Raw genomic sequence first — 19,132 nt, forward strand, 5'->3', positions numbered from 1 at the left:
CCAAGGGCATGAGTTTTTGTGTGATAAAAGTAGGGGTTTTTCTCTACACTATAGTTGTGTCAATTATCACTTGGTGTAATGTGTGTGCAAACTATGCCTAGACAAAGTGGGCATGTGGATGAAAAATTCCAGATTAGTGAACTCTGAAATTTCACTAAGTCTGGGATGCTGGAAACATTTTCTTCTCTTATAGTTGAGGATGTGCTGGTTATTCTGTTGAGAACTAGCCTTAGTTCAGTGCTAGGATTTTGAACCTGGTATGTTTGTGTAGCTCTCTGTCAAATTTCAAGTCATTTGGAGTCCAGTAGGTTGTGTTTCGATTGCTGTCAAAAAGCTTCAGGACAGAGACAGAAACTCAGGTGCAGGAATTTTCACTAAGTCCCTGAGATCTGATGGTTTTGGGAAAGTTTGTGGCCTTGTATCTTCTAGAGTTTAATTCCTTTTGCTGTGATTCTTGCTGGTGCTTGTAGTGTTCTTGGTTGGCAACAGCCACATATATTATTTGTCATGTTTGGAGGCCTGTAGCTATGTTGCATGTAGCTCCCAAATAGCTAAGATGCAGATTATGGCAGATTATGTAGTTTTGTCATTTTGTTCAAAGTGTGTGCTTAATTGGTGTTGTGGTGTTCTACCTTGCTCCAATTCATTCATGTTGGGTTGTTACATGTCTTGGCAACCTGGGAATATCAGATTTATGCCAATTGTGAGTGTGGTGTTGAATCTTCCACGTAGAGCTTCATATCTTGTTTCGTTGATTCCCGTTGATCCGTAGCTCCGTTTGCAATGTTCTTTATATGGTTTTGCACCGTTTTCACGAGCCGCATCTGTTCATGTCATTCTCATGCATGTCAAAATAGCTTAGTGCACAGTTCTGTTCAGAAACTTGCAGTAGTTTATTTTGCTTGTGCTAGTGATAGAAATAGTGGTGCATGCTCAACTTTCATCTCATGCATCATGTGATTGTTGCATCTTGTGGTGCTGCTGTTCATTGGATGTTATTCTTATGTTGGGTAGCACCGAGAGCGGAGAACGAATACGTGGACTCAGGAGAGTACGTGCAGGACGATCCAGAACCCTTCCAAGCTGAGGATATCACAGGCAAGATGATATGACCTTGATTCCATCTGTAGACTTGTTATGTTAGTTTCGTTTCCATGTCATATTGCTCGCTGCCTACCACTGAAATTAAATTGCCTCTACATATGCCATGAGCCCAAACACCGTACTCCTTCCTAGCAAACTTGTGTGGCTAAGTAGGCTTGCTCAGCTACTAATGTTAGCATTGCTAGTTGCAGGTGTATAAAACTCATGTGATGACATGAGCTTGATATCATTATATTAAATTCTGGTATTTAATTAATGCACCTATATACTTGGTAAATGACGGGAGGCCTAGCCTTTTGCCGGGTGCTTTGTTCCGTTATTGCCGCCTTAGTTACCGGCTACCGGTGTTTGATTCCATAATGATCGCTCCTAACACGTTCGGGGTTGTTATGGGGACCCCCTTGATAAATCGCGTAGTGCTAAGGCTTGTCCGACAGGACCCAACATTGGTGTTAATTTTCTAATCACTTAATAATAAACTGCATAGGGAATAGCTACCCCGAGGATTCTAATCAACAACCCGAGCCAGTGCTCCTCATGAGTGTTGGTCCAAATTAGAGCACTGTGCGGGGCTAACTCAGGGCAACTTGAGAGATTTCTATCAGGACACTGTACGCGTCGCTCATCCGTCGTGTCCTGAGACTGAGATACGCGGCTCTTATCAGGGTCATCGACACGTTGGGAGGTCCTGCTAGCCTTTCTTACCTTAGCGGTATATCTTGCGTATAGGAATCCCAGTGAAGCTTTGATTTCCCCCGGAGTTGAGGTTTTCCTCTAAGGAATCCGACGAGATCACGAGATTCGTGATAGAGGATGCCTTTGCGGCCTGTGTTTGTTTGTGATGGACTAGTTGGAGCACCCCTGCAGGGTTTAATCTTTCGGAAAGCCGTGCCCGCGGTTATGTGGCAACTTGGGATATTTTGTTAACATCCGGTATTAGAGAACTTAAACATAAATAAGTAAAACTGCCAACTGTGTGCGTAACCGTGACTGTCCCTTCGAAGATCCCTCTTCGATCGGGAACACGGTGGGGTTATGAATGTCGTAGGTAGGTGTTCAGGATCGCTTACTGATCAAGTAATCCCGACCGTTAGCGTAGACCACCGTCACTTCTCTTTTGCGTAAGTTAGCCACTTATTCAGACATAGGATGCAGCAGCCTGATACACTTCTCCCTTCCCTACCCAATAACATGACTAGTTCTGGCACCAAGGTCTTAGATTGCTGAGTCCCCGTGGCTCACGGATTCCTCCGAAACTCCCAGCAGGTACAGGTACCCCAGAGACAGATGATCCCGACGGCACCCAGCTGGCGTGGCAGTACGACGAGGAGACAGACCGCCTCTACGTGAACTATCCAGAGGACTGAGCCGTGGTCGTGATCGTGGGACTGCAGCAGGGTAGCATAACATTTTCCATGTTTTGTAGTCCGTACCGGAACTACCTTGTTTGTATCTGTGTTGTACTCTGAGTATTTAATAAGAAGACAGTTGAATCCTGAATTGTCTACTTGTGTTATTATTTTGTGCTATGTTACTTGCTTGCGAAACGCTTAGATGCGCTTCTTTCCTATTCGGGGGCCTCGACCTCCAGATCGGAAAGGACCGCATCTTGGTCGTTACACACCCGCATCCATCTGTCTTCTCCCTCACCATGGCCTCCTTGCTCAGCGTCCCTCACCATGACCTCCCTGCTCAGACGCCTCTACGACCGCTCATCTATAGCTTCACTGATATGCATCACGAACAGGCTCCGATGGCCTTGGATTCGCCTAGTGGCGGACCCAGCACATTGGGACAGGGTGGGCCAACAGTCCATACACTCATAACTAATTATTTTTATTTGTTAATTATATCTATTTTGCTATAGTATAAAGGCCGACTATTAAATTCAGGGTGGTCCACTGCCCACCCCGGGCATCCTATGGCTTCGCCACTGGATCCACCACTCATGCCCTCCGCCTCGCTGTCCCTAGCTACCCATTAACCTCTTCTCCTCTGTTGCTCGCCCGCTCCTAAGATACGCCACCCTCACCCCTCCAACCATGGCTTCCTCATCAGCGCCCCTGTCGCGGATGCTTGCGTCATTGGTGCGAGGAGAGGGGATCCCTTGCTCACTGACGTGAGGCTCGATCGCTGGAAAATAGATGTTGCAAGGTGCCTGGCGCGAGTGATATGGTGGCATATCGGTTAATAGGTACATTCGCCTCGCCGCGCTAGATGTCTCCCCTACTCGGACCCACGCAGTGACGCGGATCATGTTGCGGGCACCCACGATGGCGCATCGGCAACTGGACCGGTAGGTGAGTGAGCCCCTCGACTTCTCTTCTCCCTTCCCACGACCCATGTTTCTGATGGCGGGCAGAGGCAGCAGATCTCATTGTGATGGTAGCGTAGGTAGCGAGCCCGTCGGTGCTTGGCATTTTCTTCGCTCTTTGATAGAGCCGCAACATGACAAATTCGCATAAATAACACTTATCTAGATGTCTAAGTCCTCCAATTCACAAACATCACAAATTCGATGATATGGTGTGTGGAGCTTACATGACGAAGCCAATGTTGACATTTCGTTCATTTTTGCCATATTTCATGTAGCAAAATTTTGAAATTCCTCCATAGTAAATTTGTAGAAACTGGTAGCAATGATTAAGCTTAGATGGTGTGCGGCTATTCTCATGAAAGATTTTGCATTAATGTTCTTGAACGGGCACTGACCTTGTGGCCCCGGCCGAATGCACGAGTTGCCGTCGAGGAATTACATACGAAGTAAAATAAATGAATCTATCTTCTAAATTATGCCTATATACATTCGTTTGTAGTCCGCTAGTAGAACACTACAAAACTAATATTTAAAAAATGGAGGGAGTATGAGACACGCATGTTTCTCATATCCCGGGCTTGATCCCTAAATGAAAATTAGTTGATTTATCAGGCACTCGCTCATAAAGGTACCGGGGGGGGGGGGGGGGGGGCTGCAAGTAAAGTACTCGCTACTGCAGCGACTTATATTCCGGCACAGAGGGAGTAGGTATGTCATCGAACAGAAAATGACTGCAAGTGGGTTAGGAATCTCAAAACTGACGAAAAGAAAGAGACATCAAGTGTTATTAGCAATGACGCGTGATGTGCCTCTTTCGTTTAGCGGGCATGTTTTGCCACCGACGGCTGCCTTCGTCGCCATTATATTGCCATCTTCCGGCTAGCTGCTTCGAACCGTGGAAACTAAGTACTAACACGAATGCAAGGCCGCCTTTGCCCGTCTTCAACCTTGATGGAGGAATTAACCGACCAGGAACGATCAACGCACGATCCACACGATGACGATCGCAGCAAATCAGTGACCGATTGCCATGGCAAAATACCAACAAAATCCCCAGGCACAATGTGAAAGAATCTCGATGGTTTCTTTCTTCTGCCAGCTACGTACATAGTATATCCACCTTTCATTACAACCGAACCGATCTCTTCCACCCAAGCATCTGCATGCATGCGCCTGCGCCATTGCCACTATCTAGCCAGATCCAAGATGCATCCATGCACCAGAGATCTTGATCCTCAACACCTACGACGACGACGACCCACACACACTAGCTAGTTCGTCGGCGTACCGCTCTCTTCGCCTTGCACGGCGCCGCCTCGTCGTCGACCTCTCCGTCCGTGGCCCTCTGCTTCTTCTTCTTCTTCATCATCACCCCCTTCCCCTCGCCCCTCTCTTCCTCTTCCGCCTCCTCGCGGCAGCGCCCGTGGTCGTCCAAGTCCATCCTCCTCGTCTCCCTATATATCGCCGCCAGCGACCGGAACCTCGGCCTCCGCCTGGCGACTCCGCCGATGACGGCCTCCTCGCCTTCTCCGCCGCCCTTCGGCCCACCGAGCTTCTCGCGTCTCTTCCCGGTGCTGCTCTCCACGGCCGGCACCGCCTCTTCACCATCTCTCCGCTCCTCGCCGGCCTTGACGCCGTCCGCGCTCCTGCTGTCCACGGCAGAGATCTGCTTCTCGGCGGCCCTGACGCCGTCCGCGCTCTTGCTCATCTCCACGGCAGACATCTGCTTCTCGGCGGCCCTGACGCCGTCCGCGCTCCTGCTCTCCACGTCCACGGCCGTCATCTGCTTCTCGGCGGCCATGACGCTGTCCGCGCTCCTGCTCTCCGACTCGGCGCCGTTGCCGTCGTCGTCGCCGCCGCCGCCGCCGCCGCTCAGCTGGATGAGCTGCTCCGCGGCCTCCATCTCCACCGTGGTCGAGGACGCGGCCGGCAGTGCCTCCACCGCCTCCCCCATGACAGCCCTCCTCCGGCCCGAAGAAATACGGAGCACGAGCGGTGGCAGATGGCCGGGGCAGCCGCGAACGGCGCGCGCGCGCATATATATACGTGCTTAAGTATAGGAGCGACGACCGGACCGCGAGGAGCAGGCGCCAAGGAATGACCCGGAAGGTGGCAGGAAGGAGACCCGTGCCCGGCTTGGTTTGGTTTGGCTTCCCGTTTAGCCCTTGCTTTGCTTCTACTCTTCGTGTTTGTTTTGGCTAAGTTTAGCCTCCCGTCTATTCCCTGTTGGCTGTTGCAAACTTGCAATAGATAGATAGATGGATGCAACGCAAACGCCTTCGAAACTTGACCGCGTCCGGTTGGTTACTTATTCCTGGCATGTACGCATGCTGATGCCGACAGGTCGGCCTACCGGAAAAACTAACAGAGACCCACGGATCTCAGGGACCGCGTCAACCCTTCGTATTTATCTGCTAGAGTACTACTAGCTAGTTTCTGCTGCACGGAGAGATATTGCTCTGTCGGTGGCCATGTGTGCAGTGATTTTCTACTTGATGAAATGGACGTTTGCATCTGTGAGCACAAGTGTGATTTTTTTTTCCAGGAGTCATAATTCAATGACGACTTGGAGTCAATGTTGGTCAAGTTTGTTTCAGAAAATGTTGGTCAAGTTGCAGAGTACACACGGCGAGACTAGAAATACAGCAATGGAGAAACTCAAGTGACCAAACAGTCCATGCACCTCCTGTGGCACCTTAGTTGTGGTGATGAATCGCGTGGCCGTTTCACCACTTTCTTATCCCAATACACAGTTACCGGATACATCAATGAGAAATTCCACGAAGCACCCCTGGTCAGGCAAGAAACTGTTCGATCGCAACAGCGAGCCAAAGCCCCATCAGCAGCGTACAGATTATTCCAGCCAGGTGCAAAACAAAAGAGGTGCCTTTTATTTACAGCACGTATAATTTCCTACTGGATTCTAAGTTTCTGACTATACCCCTACCACGACCTTTGGTTGTGTAAAGAAGAAGAAGAAGAAGAAGAAGAAGAAAATACAAAAGTAGAACGAGCAAGATTTATTTACAAAACAAGAGTCACACAAAACCAGTCTCCACTCCGGCAAAATCTTCGGACTTCTGAGAATGCGCGGTAGGAACCATTCTGCCCCTAGTTTATTGCGATTATGAGGAAGCCAATAGAAACGTACATGAGGAAGACGGGATAGAGCGCCAGGGCCTTTCTCCTCGGGTTGACGGCGGTGCTCATGAATGGGTACGCGGCCCAGGAGCTCCATGCTAGTGTTACTGCAACTACGATGACCTTTAGCATGGAGTTGTCCTTCATCAGGCAAATCAGAGCTCCGACATCCAAGGGGAACAAGCAGTATCCAAGAAGGCTGAGGCTTTGGAAAAAGATGATTTGGCCACCCTGCAAATGAAACAATGTGGTCATTGCCCCCAAGACCAAGAGAGCAGGTAGCAGCAGGAGTGTGTATGTGATGGTAAGGGTTTAAGTACCAGAAGAAGCACATTCAGCGTGAGAATTATAGCACCGGCGGCAAGTACGGCAAAAGCAACAGCAAATACTTCAGACTACAAAAACAAAAGCATGTAATCAAAATCAGTATGTGATACATCATTGTCAAATGAAGAATTAAACAAGTGAACTGCAATCATAATCATAGGATGAAGATTAGTGGATCTCCAAGGATACTGGCATATACGTTAACGCTCTACTGAAATGAACATCTCAATTTTTCCACTAAAATGAAATTAATTCGTTCTGGGCGTGATTTTGTTTGTTGCCAACGGAAGATTTACAGGAACATCAAATGCCTAGTTACCGAAAATGGTTCACAGTGCAGCATTTCTTATTTTCACAACAGGGCTCCCTCCTGAATAACTTTCCCAAACACTTGGCCTTTTACTGGACCTCATGAAACATCGCAACATGACAAACATGCTACCGAACTGGAGATGCCATAAAAGAAATTAGTGAAATGGCCATGACCACCTATCAAGGTTCAGCGGGCACATGAAAATAATTATAAGTATAGACGTGTCTCCGGTACCTTTTTTCACAAGGAAAAACATAGTCCCCTTCTAAGAATATACTACCTTCCAGATTTAACAACACCATCCCCCAAATTTCGCTTTATTCCTGAATAAGGTATATGCCATGGAATGACTCTTTAGCATCTTGAGAGTGCTCAAGCCCCCTAGATCAATAGGCTGATAGCATTGCAAGTTTGACTCCAGTAAGGCAGTAGAAATTATACAAGAGCATGCCAGGTGCAAATAGCAGGCAGTGAAGAAATTTCACTACTCTTTATGCTCTTTTATTCTTTCCAAAAGTTCACTTCCAATTAACTTTGTATAAGGCTCATGCTACAAATAAGAGTGTCACTGAATATCTCCATATAGCCTTTAACACTATTGGGTTTTTAATCAAGGATGTGCTATCCCCTGCTTCAGCTACCATGTATGCAACAGCAATGATAACGTAAATCTAGTTTGCCTGTAACGCTTTTGCATTTGAGATATAATAATAACGAATAAACTGGTATAGCTAATAAGGGTGCTACCCATCACCCATGCAATTAACACGTACTACATGTGCTATCAGAGCCTAGCCTCCAAGGACCCAAGAGAGAACCAAGGCTCATAGGGATATACATAAATATTACTGTAACTAGTATAAGCACAACATGGCAGCAATCCAGGACGTAGCACCGACATTAGGTTAGGTCAATGAGGCATTGGAGATTCTGGAGAGGCTCCAGTCCTCCAACTAACATGTTGGTCAATCCTTCATAGCACTTTATGAAACATTCATTTTTTAGTGACAATATTTTCACCTGGTCAATGTGGGGCCTCATAACTTAAATCCTTGAGGTTTGTAGTATTAATGTCCTCTAACTAAAGCATTTCAAATACTCCCTCTGTAAAAAAAATATAAGAGCGTTTAGATCGCGATCTAAACGCTCTTATATTTCTTTACGGAGCTATTAGACACTCTTATACATTTCTTTACGCAGGGAGTACTACATGAGTTCACCAACTAATTGAATATCTAAGGATTTGAATTTCACATAACCCAGAAATTCCATATTGATGAATTTGGATTTCACATGGCCGAAGAAATGCAGCAGCTACCTTCCTGACTGAAGCCGACCAGGAGAGGGTGAGGCCGAGGAAGACGATGAAGAAGAACGGGCCCCAAAGATCCCAATCGCGGAGCGCCTTGCCTGGGTCCTCGCGGAAGGGGTTGGGGAAGACGACGAGCTTGAGGTTGCTGACGATGCGGGTGAGGTCGCGCTTGACGGTGTCCCAGACGGGCTCCGTGAGCGTGTTGGGAGGGGACCCGAACCCATCGGAGGCGATGGGAATGGAGACGGAGGCGGAGGGGAGCGGCGCGGAGGAGAACGTGGGGAGCGGCTGGGGCCTGGAGCTGGCCGGAGGGGGGGCGGGAGGGGAGTTGGAGATGGGGATGGACGCGCGCGGAGGCGAGGAGGGCCGCGCGGGGAGGACGGCGGCGGCGGAGGGGGCGGCGTGGATGAGGCTCTCGATCTCGTCCATGTCGGACTGCGCCGACGAGGGGTGGAGCGGGATGGTGTCGCCCTGGGGCTGTAACTGCGACATCGCCGGGACGCAGGTTAGGGCTCTGCCGGGCGGCGAGATCTCTGGGAGGCGGGCGGGCGGACGGCGGGGAGGGCAGCGGTCAGCGAGCGAGGAGAGAGGGGACGCGCGGCAAACCAGACGAATGGAAGAAGAAGCAGAGCCGAGGGAGCGGGTCGGACGGGCAGGAACCGGCTGGGAATGGCGCGACGAAACCTGGCCAGATTTTTCGTTTTTTATTTTTTGAGGATCAACCACTCCCTTTTTATTGAATCTCAGCGAATCATTGCAAACCAACCTGTGGTTAGATGGTTAGACGGACTGTGGTATCACCAGTCCATCAGGGTTCAAGTCATGACATGCCGGTTCAGTCTCTCCGAGGTGTTCATAGGGATAGGGTATGCGTGTGCGCATTCATAGGGGTGAGTGTATGCGCGTGTATATAAATGCTTGTATTCGTACTGTGTTAAAAAAATCTCAAAAAATCGTTCAATACATAAGAAAGGATCAATCACCCCCTTTTATTCAATCTCAACAAATCGTTCAATGCATAAGAAAGGGTTGTGATAACGCCCATACGTGTTGGTGGAGTTTTCGGTTCTCTCGTGATACCGAGCAACCGACCGAGCGAACCGAACCCAGCGGCCACTCCGTGCCCGGCTGCCACCTCGCTCTCGCCGACGACCATTCCGGTCTCCGGTGCCCACTCTCGTGCGCGGTGGCTCCCTCTTTCCCCTCGCTCCCATGGCGTCCGGCTCTTCCAGCCTGGTGTTGGTGTCCTCGAGGTCGCGGCCGATGGTTTCGGGGATGGTGCTCTCGGAGTCCCTTGGCTCCGCACGGTCTTCGGCGGAGGCTCCGAGTGCCCCCCGCGTGCCTGCTGCGGGTCTGGCTGTCGTGGCGATAGCGGATTCGGGGACCGGTGCACGTACATCGCGGCTTGGAGAAAGCCCGGGCCTTCGCGCAAATCTCTCTGGCGCCACATGAAAGCACAACAGAGGCAGCTTTAGATGGAGGCGGGCAGGAGGAGGTCGTGATCGCGCCCGTCCTCGCAGGAGAGGAGAGAGATCCCGCCGGACCTGTTCGAACTCTGTTTCAAGTGCTTCCGGGAAGGACATCGCCGAGAGGACTGCACGTTCTTGCCTAGGTGCATCCGCTGCGGGGTGGAGGGCCATGTCTCGTCTGATGGCAAGCGGCTCAGAAGTCCAAGGTCAGAGGACGAGCTCAGGCGTGAAGCCATGGCGAAGGTGGCGCGTGTGACCCCTTGATAACCCACAAGTGCAGGGGTCGTTTGTAGCTTTTTTTGATAAGTAAGAGTGTCGAACCCAACAAGGAGCTAAAGGTAGAATTAATATTCTCTCAAGTTCTATTTACCACCAAATACAACTCTACACACGCAAGCGCTTACTTTACCTAGAACAAGTATGAAACTATTTTACGGAAAAATAAACAACAAGTAATAAAAGTTTAGAGTTGTTTAGTAGAAAGTTTTTTGTGTAACGCAAGAAAAAGATTGTCCATAGACAATTTAATATAACATGATAGATACTTATTATGTGCAATGAGGGAGAAGCATACGCTAACACATTTTCCGTACTTGGATCATATGTACTTATGATTGGACCTCTAAAAAGCATCCGCAACTATTAGAAATCATTAATGTAAACTCTACCATAGCATTAAACATCAAGTCCACTTTACTCCCATACGCGCACAACTCCCTTACCCGGGTATAAGTTTTTGTCACTCTCGCCAACCACTATAAGCAAATCATGAACATATTACAAACCCTCAAGCTGTATCCTTCACGTGTGCGCCTCACAGAAGGCACCTTAGGACAACACCATATCAACACACAACTCATATCAATAACATCATATCACAATTAATCCGTAGGACAAAACAGATCTACTCAAACATCATAGGATAGCCACATATAATTGGGAAATAGTGTGTAGTGTTGAGCACCATGTTTAAGTAGAGAGTTACAGCGAGAAAAGAGGTGTTACACCGCTGCATAGAGGGGGGAGAGTTGATGTTGACGGCGGCAAGATTTGTTGATGTAGCCCGCCGTCACGCTCCTTGCCCCGACGGTACACCAGCCCACCGGGAGAGAGGGAGAGAAAGCCCCCCTCCTTCTCCCTCTTCCTTGGCCTCCCCCTAGATGGGAGGGGAGTTCCCCCTCTGGTCCATGGCCTCCATGGCGGCGGAGGGGCGGGAGCCCCTGCCAGATTGGATCTCCCTCTATGTTCTCTCCTGTTCCACGTTCTTGTTTTCTAGACCTTCATCGTTTCTTAAATTCTTAGAGATCTGTAACTCCAATCAGGGTGAAATTTGGAGGGTATTTTTATCTATAAATTAGCTTTCTTGCGCCGAATAAGAGCCCCACCTGACTTACGAGGTGGCCACTAGACACCAACCCGCGCGAGGGGGTATGGGTCGCGCCCTGGTACCTAGTGGAGGTTGTGGGCCTCCGTTTCTGTTGATTCCACCTCCCAAAAATCACATATATTCCAAAATAATTATCCGTAAATTTTTATCGTGTCTGGACTTTGTTTTATATGGATATCGTGCGAAACAAAAAACATGCAACAAACAGGAACTGACACTTGGCATTGGATCAATATGTTAGTCCAATAAATCATATAAAATGTTGCCAAAATATGTAAAAGTTGTGTAATATTGGCATGGAACAATCAAAAATTATAGATACTACGGAGACGTATCAGCATCCTCAAGCTTAATTCCTGCTCATCCTCGAGTAGGTAAATTATAAAAAAATGATGTGGAATGCTACCTAGCATAATCTTGATCATATATCTAATCATGGCATGAATATTAAGATACAAGTGATTCAAGGCAATAGTCTATCATTTGACAAAAAGACATCCATACTCAGGTTTACTAGCAAACAATCATGTCCTTTCAAAATAACAATGCTTGAAGAATGATATCCCGACAAAATAATATAGCTTGTCAGGCTTGGTCTTCCTAGCATAAGGTATAAATCATGAGCACCCCGGTGTCAAATCAAGCAATTGGATCGTACTCTTTAACGTGCTTCAGATTTTTATTACTTACTCAATACATGAGCGTGAACCATGGATATAGCATAAAGGTGGAATATAATATGGTGGTAGGTTTCAAAGGGATAAAATCCAAGAATAAAGTATCACATCAACTTGGCGTATCAACGGGCCATGGAGATGCCCATCAATAGATATCAATGTGAGGGGTATTTTGGTAAGCACTCCAGCTTCGTACATGCAAATTATCATATATTTTTCAGAAGTAAATGGTTGATACTTGTGATCTATGTTGGGTTTCCGTGAAGAGGAACGGGTTATCGCAGCACAAAGTGGGTAAGTATTTCCCTCAGTTATGAAACAAGGGTTTATCGAACCAATTGCAATATCAACCACAACCATCTTCAGCGACTGCACACAAAAGAACAAACAACTCGCACCCAACGTGAGCAAGAGGGTTGTTAATCCTCTTGTCTTGTTATTTGCAAGCAAGTGATGTATGTAGATAATTGAAGATAGTAAGATAAAATAAAAACAAGTAAATGGCAGCAAGGTAATAAACGTTTTATCAATATGTTCTGAATAGACCCGGGGGCCATAGCTTTCCCTAATGGCATCTCTCATGGAAAAATAGCATACATTGGGTAAAGAAATTATTGTTGGGCAATTGATAGAAAAGCGGATAGTTATGCGATATTCACGGCAATGATCATGTGTGTATAGGCATCGCGTCCATAAACAAATAGGTCGACTCCTACGTGCACCTATTACTATTACTTCACTTCAAGAGTGCTTCTATGTTTGCCTCTCTACGTATTAAGTTCATGACGGATGAGGTAATGCATGGATTAAGATGACATGATGTAGACAAAGTAAACACAAGCAATATGAATAAACCCCATCTTTTTATTCTTAGTAGCAGCAACACGAAGGTGCATCTTGTCCCCTTCTCTCACTGGGATATAGAAATTCGCCAGGTTGAACCTACCAAACGCACCTCTCTCACCAAAGAAATATCGATCTAGTTCGCCAAACTATTTCAATAGATCACAGAGAATTACGAAGCTATCGTAATCATGCACATAATAACCATATAAGTATTCAGAGGTGTCTCAAATATTTATCATGAATAATCTAAACATAAACCCATATCAGATCCCAACAAACACATCGCACAAAAGTGATTACATCATACGGATCAAAGTGAAGATGCCATGATCATTGTATTGAAGATCAAGGAGAGAGATTGCCAACTAGGTACTCACTATGGAACCGCAGGTCGATGGTGAATTACTCACACATCATTGTGAGGGAAGCAAGGTTGATAAAGAGGCCCTCCGTGATCGATCCTCCTTCGGCATGGTGCTGAAATGGAGCTCCATATGGCCTCCCTTTGGAACACAGACTTGCAGCGGCGTAAAAAGTGTTTCGGGACTCTCTCTGGCATTTTTAGGGTAGATGAGAATTTATAAGACAAAGAACGGAGCCGGGAGGGCCACGAGGGAGGCACAAGCTATCAGGGCGCGCCCTAGGCCGCACCATGTTAGGTTTTGGGCCCCTCGTGAGGCCTCGAGTCTTCTTCCGATGCTCGTTAGTCTCCTTTTTGTCCAGAAAAAAATCATCAAAAAGTTTCAGGGCAATTGGGCCTCGTTTGGTATGAAAAAACCGAATAGTGAAAAACACGCAGAAAACAACAGCTCGCACTAGGCACTGGGTCAATAGGTTAGTGCTCAAAAACAATATAAAATGGTAAATAAATACCCCAAAATCATACTAGAATGATAATATAGCAGCATGCAACAATCAAAAATTATATATACGTTTGAGACGTATCAAGCATTACTAAGCTTAACTCCTTCTCATCCTCGAGTAGGTAAATGATAAAAACAAAAAAATTGATGTGACATGCTATCCATTATGTAACCTTATGGACGTATGCTCAGTGAGAAACGATGAATTAACAAACATTAACATAGCAATACGTATAGGTATAAGTAGAAAATCATTAATATTTCAAAGTATACGATCCTCAAAGATTCTTTTACCCCCCATCCATCTTTATTAGATTAGCAAGGCATGGCTCCATCTTCACCACATTAATACAAATGACAAGCACCATGGTGTTCAAGTCAAGCAATTGGGTCGTGCTTATTCAATATGCATCAACTTTTTATTCTTCACGCAATACATGAGCGTGAACCATTGGACATAGCATAAAGGTTGAATAGAATATGATGGTAGGTTTCAAAGGGGTAAAAGTGGAGAAGATAGTCTCACATCAACTAGGTGTACCAAAGAGCTATGGAGATTCTCGGCGATATATGTCAATGCGAGCAGTAGGTATTGCCATGCAAACGATGCACAAGAGCTATAAGTGTATGAAAGCTCCGCTGAAGCTAAGTGGGGTGTGCATCAAACTTGCTTGATCATGAATATCTCGGGCATTTGAGGACGCCCGTCATCAAAATATACAAGCCAAGTTTATGAAAATATGGTTCCCACTAGACTCTCTATATAAAGAACAAGGTGCCACTTTGAGGCACAAGTGTGGTAAATGATAGTAGCAAAGTCCCTTCTCTCTTTTTTTCTCATTTTTTATTAAGGTGGGATCATTTTTCCTCCCCCATATTTATTTCCTCACTCGGAAAATCCTCTAATAATGATGATTATCACACTTTTATTTACTTACAACTCATCATGAAAACTGGTAGGACTATATGACTCTGAATGAATGCATCTGGCAGTGTACCAGGATGTGCAAAGATCTAGCGTGACATGTATCAAAAAGATGATGAACATTGGCTTTGCCACAAATACGATGTCAGCTCTATATGATCATGCAAAGCATTATGATGATGAAGGAACTAGTCATGTGAAGTGACGATGGCATTTGCATGGCAATATATCTTGGAATGGCTATGGAAATGCCATGATAGGTAGGTATGGTGGCTGTTTTGAGGCGGATATAAAAAAGTTTTATGCATAAGAGAGCAGTCATGTCATGGGCTTTGGATGCACTGGCTTTTATCAATGCGCCCTGCTGGTATGGGAAATTCCATGATTGATTTATAGAATACTCTTTGCACTTTACTTATATCTTTTGAGTATGGCTTTATAGAATGCTTCGAGTGCTTCCCTTGTATCTTTTGAAGTTTGGATGCATGTTTCTCTACATATAGAAAACCGTTATTCGTAGAATGCTCTTTTGCTTCACTTGTACTCCCTCTGTATACTTTTATAAGAGCATTTAGGATTTTAAGACACAAATGACAAATGGTGAATTAGACCATTCTACCCTCAATTTGAATTTCGTGTCGTCTTCCTCCTCCAGGAGCTCACGCCGTCCCCATCCTCCAGGAGCTCCCGTCATCGTCTTCCTTCAGGAGCTCATGCCGTTCCCATCCTCTAGGAGCTTCCATTGTCATCTTCCCCCAGGAGCTCGCGCTGCCCACTCCTCCAGGAACTCGCGCCGCCCCCCTCCTCCAGGAACTTGACCCGCCCCCTCCTGCAGAAGCTCGCACCGCCCACCTCCTCCAAGAACTAGCGTCGCCCCCTCCTCCGGGAGCTCGCGCCGCCCCCTCCTCCAGGAACTTGCGCTGCCCCCTCCTCCAGGAGCTCGTGTCGCCCCCTTCCTCCAGGAGCTCGTCCGCCCCCTTCCTGCAGAAGCTCGTGATGCCCCCTCATGCAGTAGCTCGTGCCTCAGCTTGGTCCTCGTCGTGCCCAACCCATCTGGTTTGTCGCTGCCGCACACAGAACCTGGTCTCTAGGCAGGTTCTCCTCAACTGACCCATTGCGCAACAACGTAAATTACTTCATTAGTTTACAGAAGAATTTACTCCATGTTCTTATGTTGTAGTTACAGTAAAATCTTGCTCAGACATAAATTACTCCACCAGTAATGTGATCTTGCTCCCTGTAATTTTACTGTAAATTCTTCAAATAGACTGGAAGTTAGATTCAGGATAGATTTCGTTAAATGCATAGGCACACATGAGATGTGTTCATTATTTACAGAAGTTACAGAAAAATCACTATCAGATGATGCACTTGTGTGTCAAAATATAGACCATTGTACTCCTACATCACTGTAGTCCTTGTCTAAACATTACTGCATCATTGACCAGAATTTACAAAAGAATGGAGTATTTTTGTCTGTATTAAAATGCATAGGTTAAGCAGATTGACCACGTAGCAGATTTTACAAATGGATTAGTTGAATGATCCTACTCTGCATTTCTACATTACAATGACATATCTGTATATAACTTAAATGCATATTAAACTTGTTGTGCAAAATTTAAGCAAGAGGAGAAGAAGCAGATCAACAAGAGGAGAAGCAGTAGAAGCGGCACAGTTTGGTGCTCCCAGACTTGAACTGCACACCACCTGCAGGAGAAGAAGCACATGATGATGACAATATGATCCAAGAAGAATATGAGAATATGCTCCAAGAAGATGCCAATATGCTCCAAGAAGAAGCGGAAGCAACAAGTACAGTTCAAATACATAGGAAAAAAAATTCAATGACAGGTGAGCAAAGATACGTTGTCTACATGGCACTACATACCGTGAATCTGGCCAGAAGTGGCAAGTTCAAAAGAAATGACAAGAAGGATGTTGCTCAAATTTTTCAAGTTGGTGTCCAACACATTCGAAAAATCTGGATGACAGCAGAGCGACAAATATCGCTTGGCCACAAGGTGGATGTATCCAACAGAAGGAAAGGAAGATGTGTAAGAAAGGGAAAGGATGATGCTCTAACCAAAAACCCCACGGTTCCATTGAGTAGAAGGTCAACTCTTAGGTCACTTGCTCGCCAATTAGCTGTCAGTCACACTACACTCTACAAGAAACTCAAGCTTCACAAGATTAGGAGGCACTCCAATCGTTTGAAGCCATCCTTGAAAGAAAAGAATAGAAGAGAAATGATCAAGTTTTGTTTGTCAATGCTTGACGAGACCACCTTAGCAGCTCCAAGACCTAAATTCATCGGTATGCACAACATTGTGCATATTGACAAAAAGTGGTTCTATATGACAAAAATGAACAGAAACTACTACATCCTCCCCCAGGAAGATGACCCGGTCAGAACTGTTCGAAACAAGAACTGTATCGGGAAACTGATGTTTCTGACCGCTGTTGCTCGACCAAGATTTGACACTTAAGGCAATGTGACATTCTCAGGTAAAATTGGTGCTTGGCCCTTTGTGCAAGAGATCCCCGCTGCTAGAAGAAGTAAATATAGAGCAAGAGAGACCATGGAAATCAAGTCTGTCAACGTGAACCGGCGGGTAATGAGGAGGTATATGATAGAAAAAGTGGTTCCATGAATAAAGGGAGTGTGGCCCGTAGATAATATTGATCCATCAAGATAACGCAAAACCCCACATTCTTCCTGGTGATAGAGAGTTTGCAGAAGTTGTGGCTACAGCTGGTCTAGACATTAAAATAATAAACCAGCCTCCAAATTCTCCTGATCTGGACGCACTTGATCTTGGATATTCCAGATCCCTTGAGTCTTGGACCGACTATAGAGCTCCCACGACTATCAAAGAATTGATTCAAGGTGTGCAGGAAGAATTTGATGAGTATGATGTCGGGGAATTCAATAGAATATTTGTAACACTTCAGACCATCATGGTCAAAGTGATGAGCCATGGAGGAGAAAATTCATATAAAATTCCACATTTGCGGAAGGAGAGATTGGAAAGGCAAGGAATCCTACTGCCTCGGATCCATTTTCTACGTGAAGTGTATGAAAATGCCATGGAGATGTTAGAACAAGATGTCATGGAGTAGTGGAGTATGTTGAGACTTGCAATGCTTGCAACTCTTGTTGTAGAGTATGTTGAGACGTGTAGTGCTATGATAGAACTTGTTTGTGGAAATGCATTCTTGAGACTTGTATTGTTTGTGGATATGGATTATTTGTAAGTATGAAATGGATTATTCCATATGTGTTGTGTGAAATTATATGCAAGTTTCTAAACTTTATGGAAGTTTTTGAATTTTACATGAAAGTTTCTGATTTTTTGAATAGTGAACCACTAGTAGGAGTAACTAGTGAAGCTTGATGGAGTATTTTGAATCTCTGTTGAAGCTGGAGTATTTTGCAAAAATTGACTCGGGAGCTTGTATGCATGATTTTATTCCTGAAGTTTGAACAATGAAACCTTGTGTATGCTGGCAAGACAAAAATGATGTCTCTCTGCTCTTGTATGCAGGATTTTATTCCTAAAGTTTGAACAATGTGTATACTCCCTCCATATTCCTAAAGTTTCACCTTGTGTATACATCTACTACTCCATCCATATGTGCAGCAACGATATGATGGCTAGTCGACATCAACAGCAGCAAAACACAAAATCTACAGTGACATCATCAGCAGTGCTCTGGTTGCTGTGTATACATCTACTACCCCCTCCATATTCCTATTTTTTGTTCAAAACATCATTTCATTTCTGTAAATATTCATCACTCTACAATGCATGAAGATCCTATCCCAAGTCTGTCTTAATCATCATTCTACAGTGATATCATCAGCAGAATGAAATAATCATTAGAGCACACAGTCTGAAGCAGAGCACAAACAAGTTTTTTCTTAGCATCTCAGAAGCATACCACACAATCTGCACACAAGGGGACGATGATGAAGTCTGACCTGATCTGTAGATGAAGATGAAGTCGCTCGACAGCTTGAACTCCCCCTCGTCCGACAGAGCATCTCGAACTCCGCATCTACAGGACCTCCTCCGCTCCTCGTCATGCAGACCCATATGCAGGACCTCATCCGCTCCTCCACAACAACATCTACATCTCCAGTATCGGGGCTCCTCCTTGAACGACGAGGAAGACGCGAAGCACCAATGTTCCTCGCCGTCGGTCGAGCAGGACAAGGTTGTCTTGCCCGCTCTCGTCTCGCTCCTCCTCAACCTCGGTAAAAAAACAGCTTTGCCTCGAGCAGGAGAAGGTTGAGCAGGCGATGCCAGCGAGAGGGGGAGGTGGCGAGGGCGAAAGGGAGAAGCAACGCGGGCGAGTGAGAGCGGTGTGAGCGAGGGAAAGCGGCGCAGGAGAGCAATGCGGGCCAGAGGGAGAGCGACGTCGGCGAGCTAGGGATTTTGGAGTGA

The 19,132-nt window shown here is 46.1% G+C and overlaps 1 protein-coding gene across 1 annotated transcript; it reads right to left on the reverse strand.

The window, feature by feature from the left end:
• Positions 1-6,197: 6,197 nt before the first annotated feature.
• On the reverse strand, positions 6,198-9,171 carry LOC123415725 (protein YIP4a-like). Its single transcript, XM_045106753.1, has 3 exons — positions 8,521-9,171; positions 6,883-6,957; positions 6,198-6,793 (listed from the first exon to the last, which is right to left on the reverse strand). Exons 1-3 carry the CDS (start codon positions 9,004-9,006, stop codon positions 6,533-6,535), a joined length of 822 nt encoding a protein of 273 aa, XP_044962688.1. The 5' UTR covers positions 9,007-9,171; the 3' UTR covers positions 6,198-6,532.
• Positions 9,172-19,132: the final 9,961 nt, after the last annotated feature.

Source organism: Hordeum vulgare, chromosome 1H (genome assembly GCF_904849725.1).
Source record: "Hordeum vulgare subsp. vulgare chromosome 1H, MorexV3_pseudomolecules_assembly, whole genome shotgun sequence".
Taxonomy (NCBI): Eukaryota; Viridiplantae; Streptophyta; class Magnoliopsida; order Poales; family Poaceae; genus Hordeum; species Hordeum vulgare.

Coding starts and splice junctions, on each gene's coding strand:
- LOC123415725 (XM_045106753.1), bottom strand. CDS start 9,006: ATGTCGCAGTTACAGCCCCAGGGCGACACCATCCCGCTCCACCCCTCG. Junction 6,958..8,520: donor GGTCGGCTTCAGTCAGGAAG/GTAGCTGCTGCA, acceptor TTGTTTTTGTAG/TCTGAAGTATTTGCTGTTGC. Junction 6,794..6,882: donor CGCTGAATGTGCTTCTTCTG/GTACTTAAACCC, acceptor TTTCATTTGCAG/GGTGGCCAAATCATCTTTTT.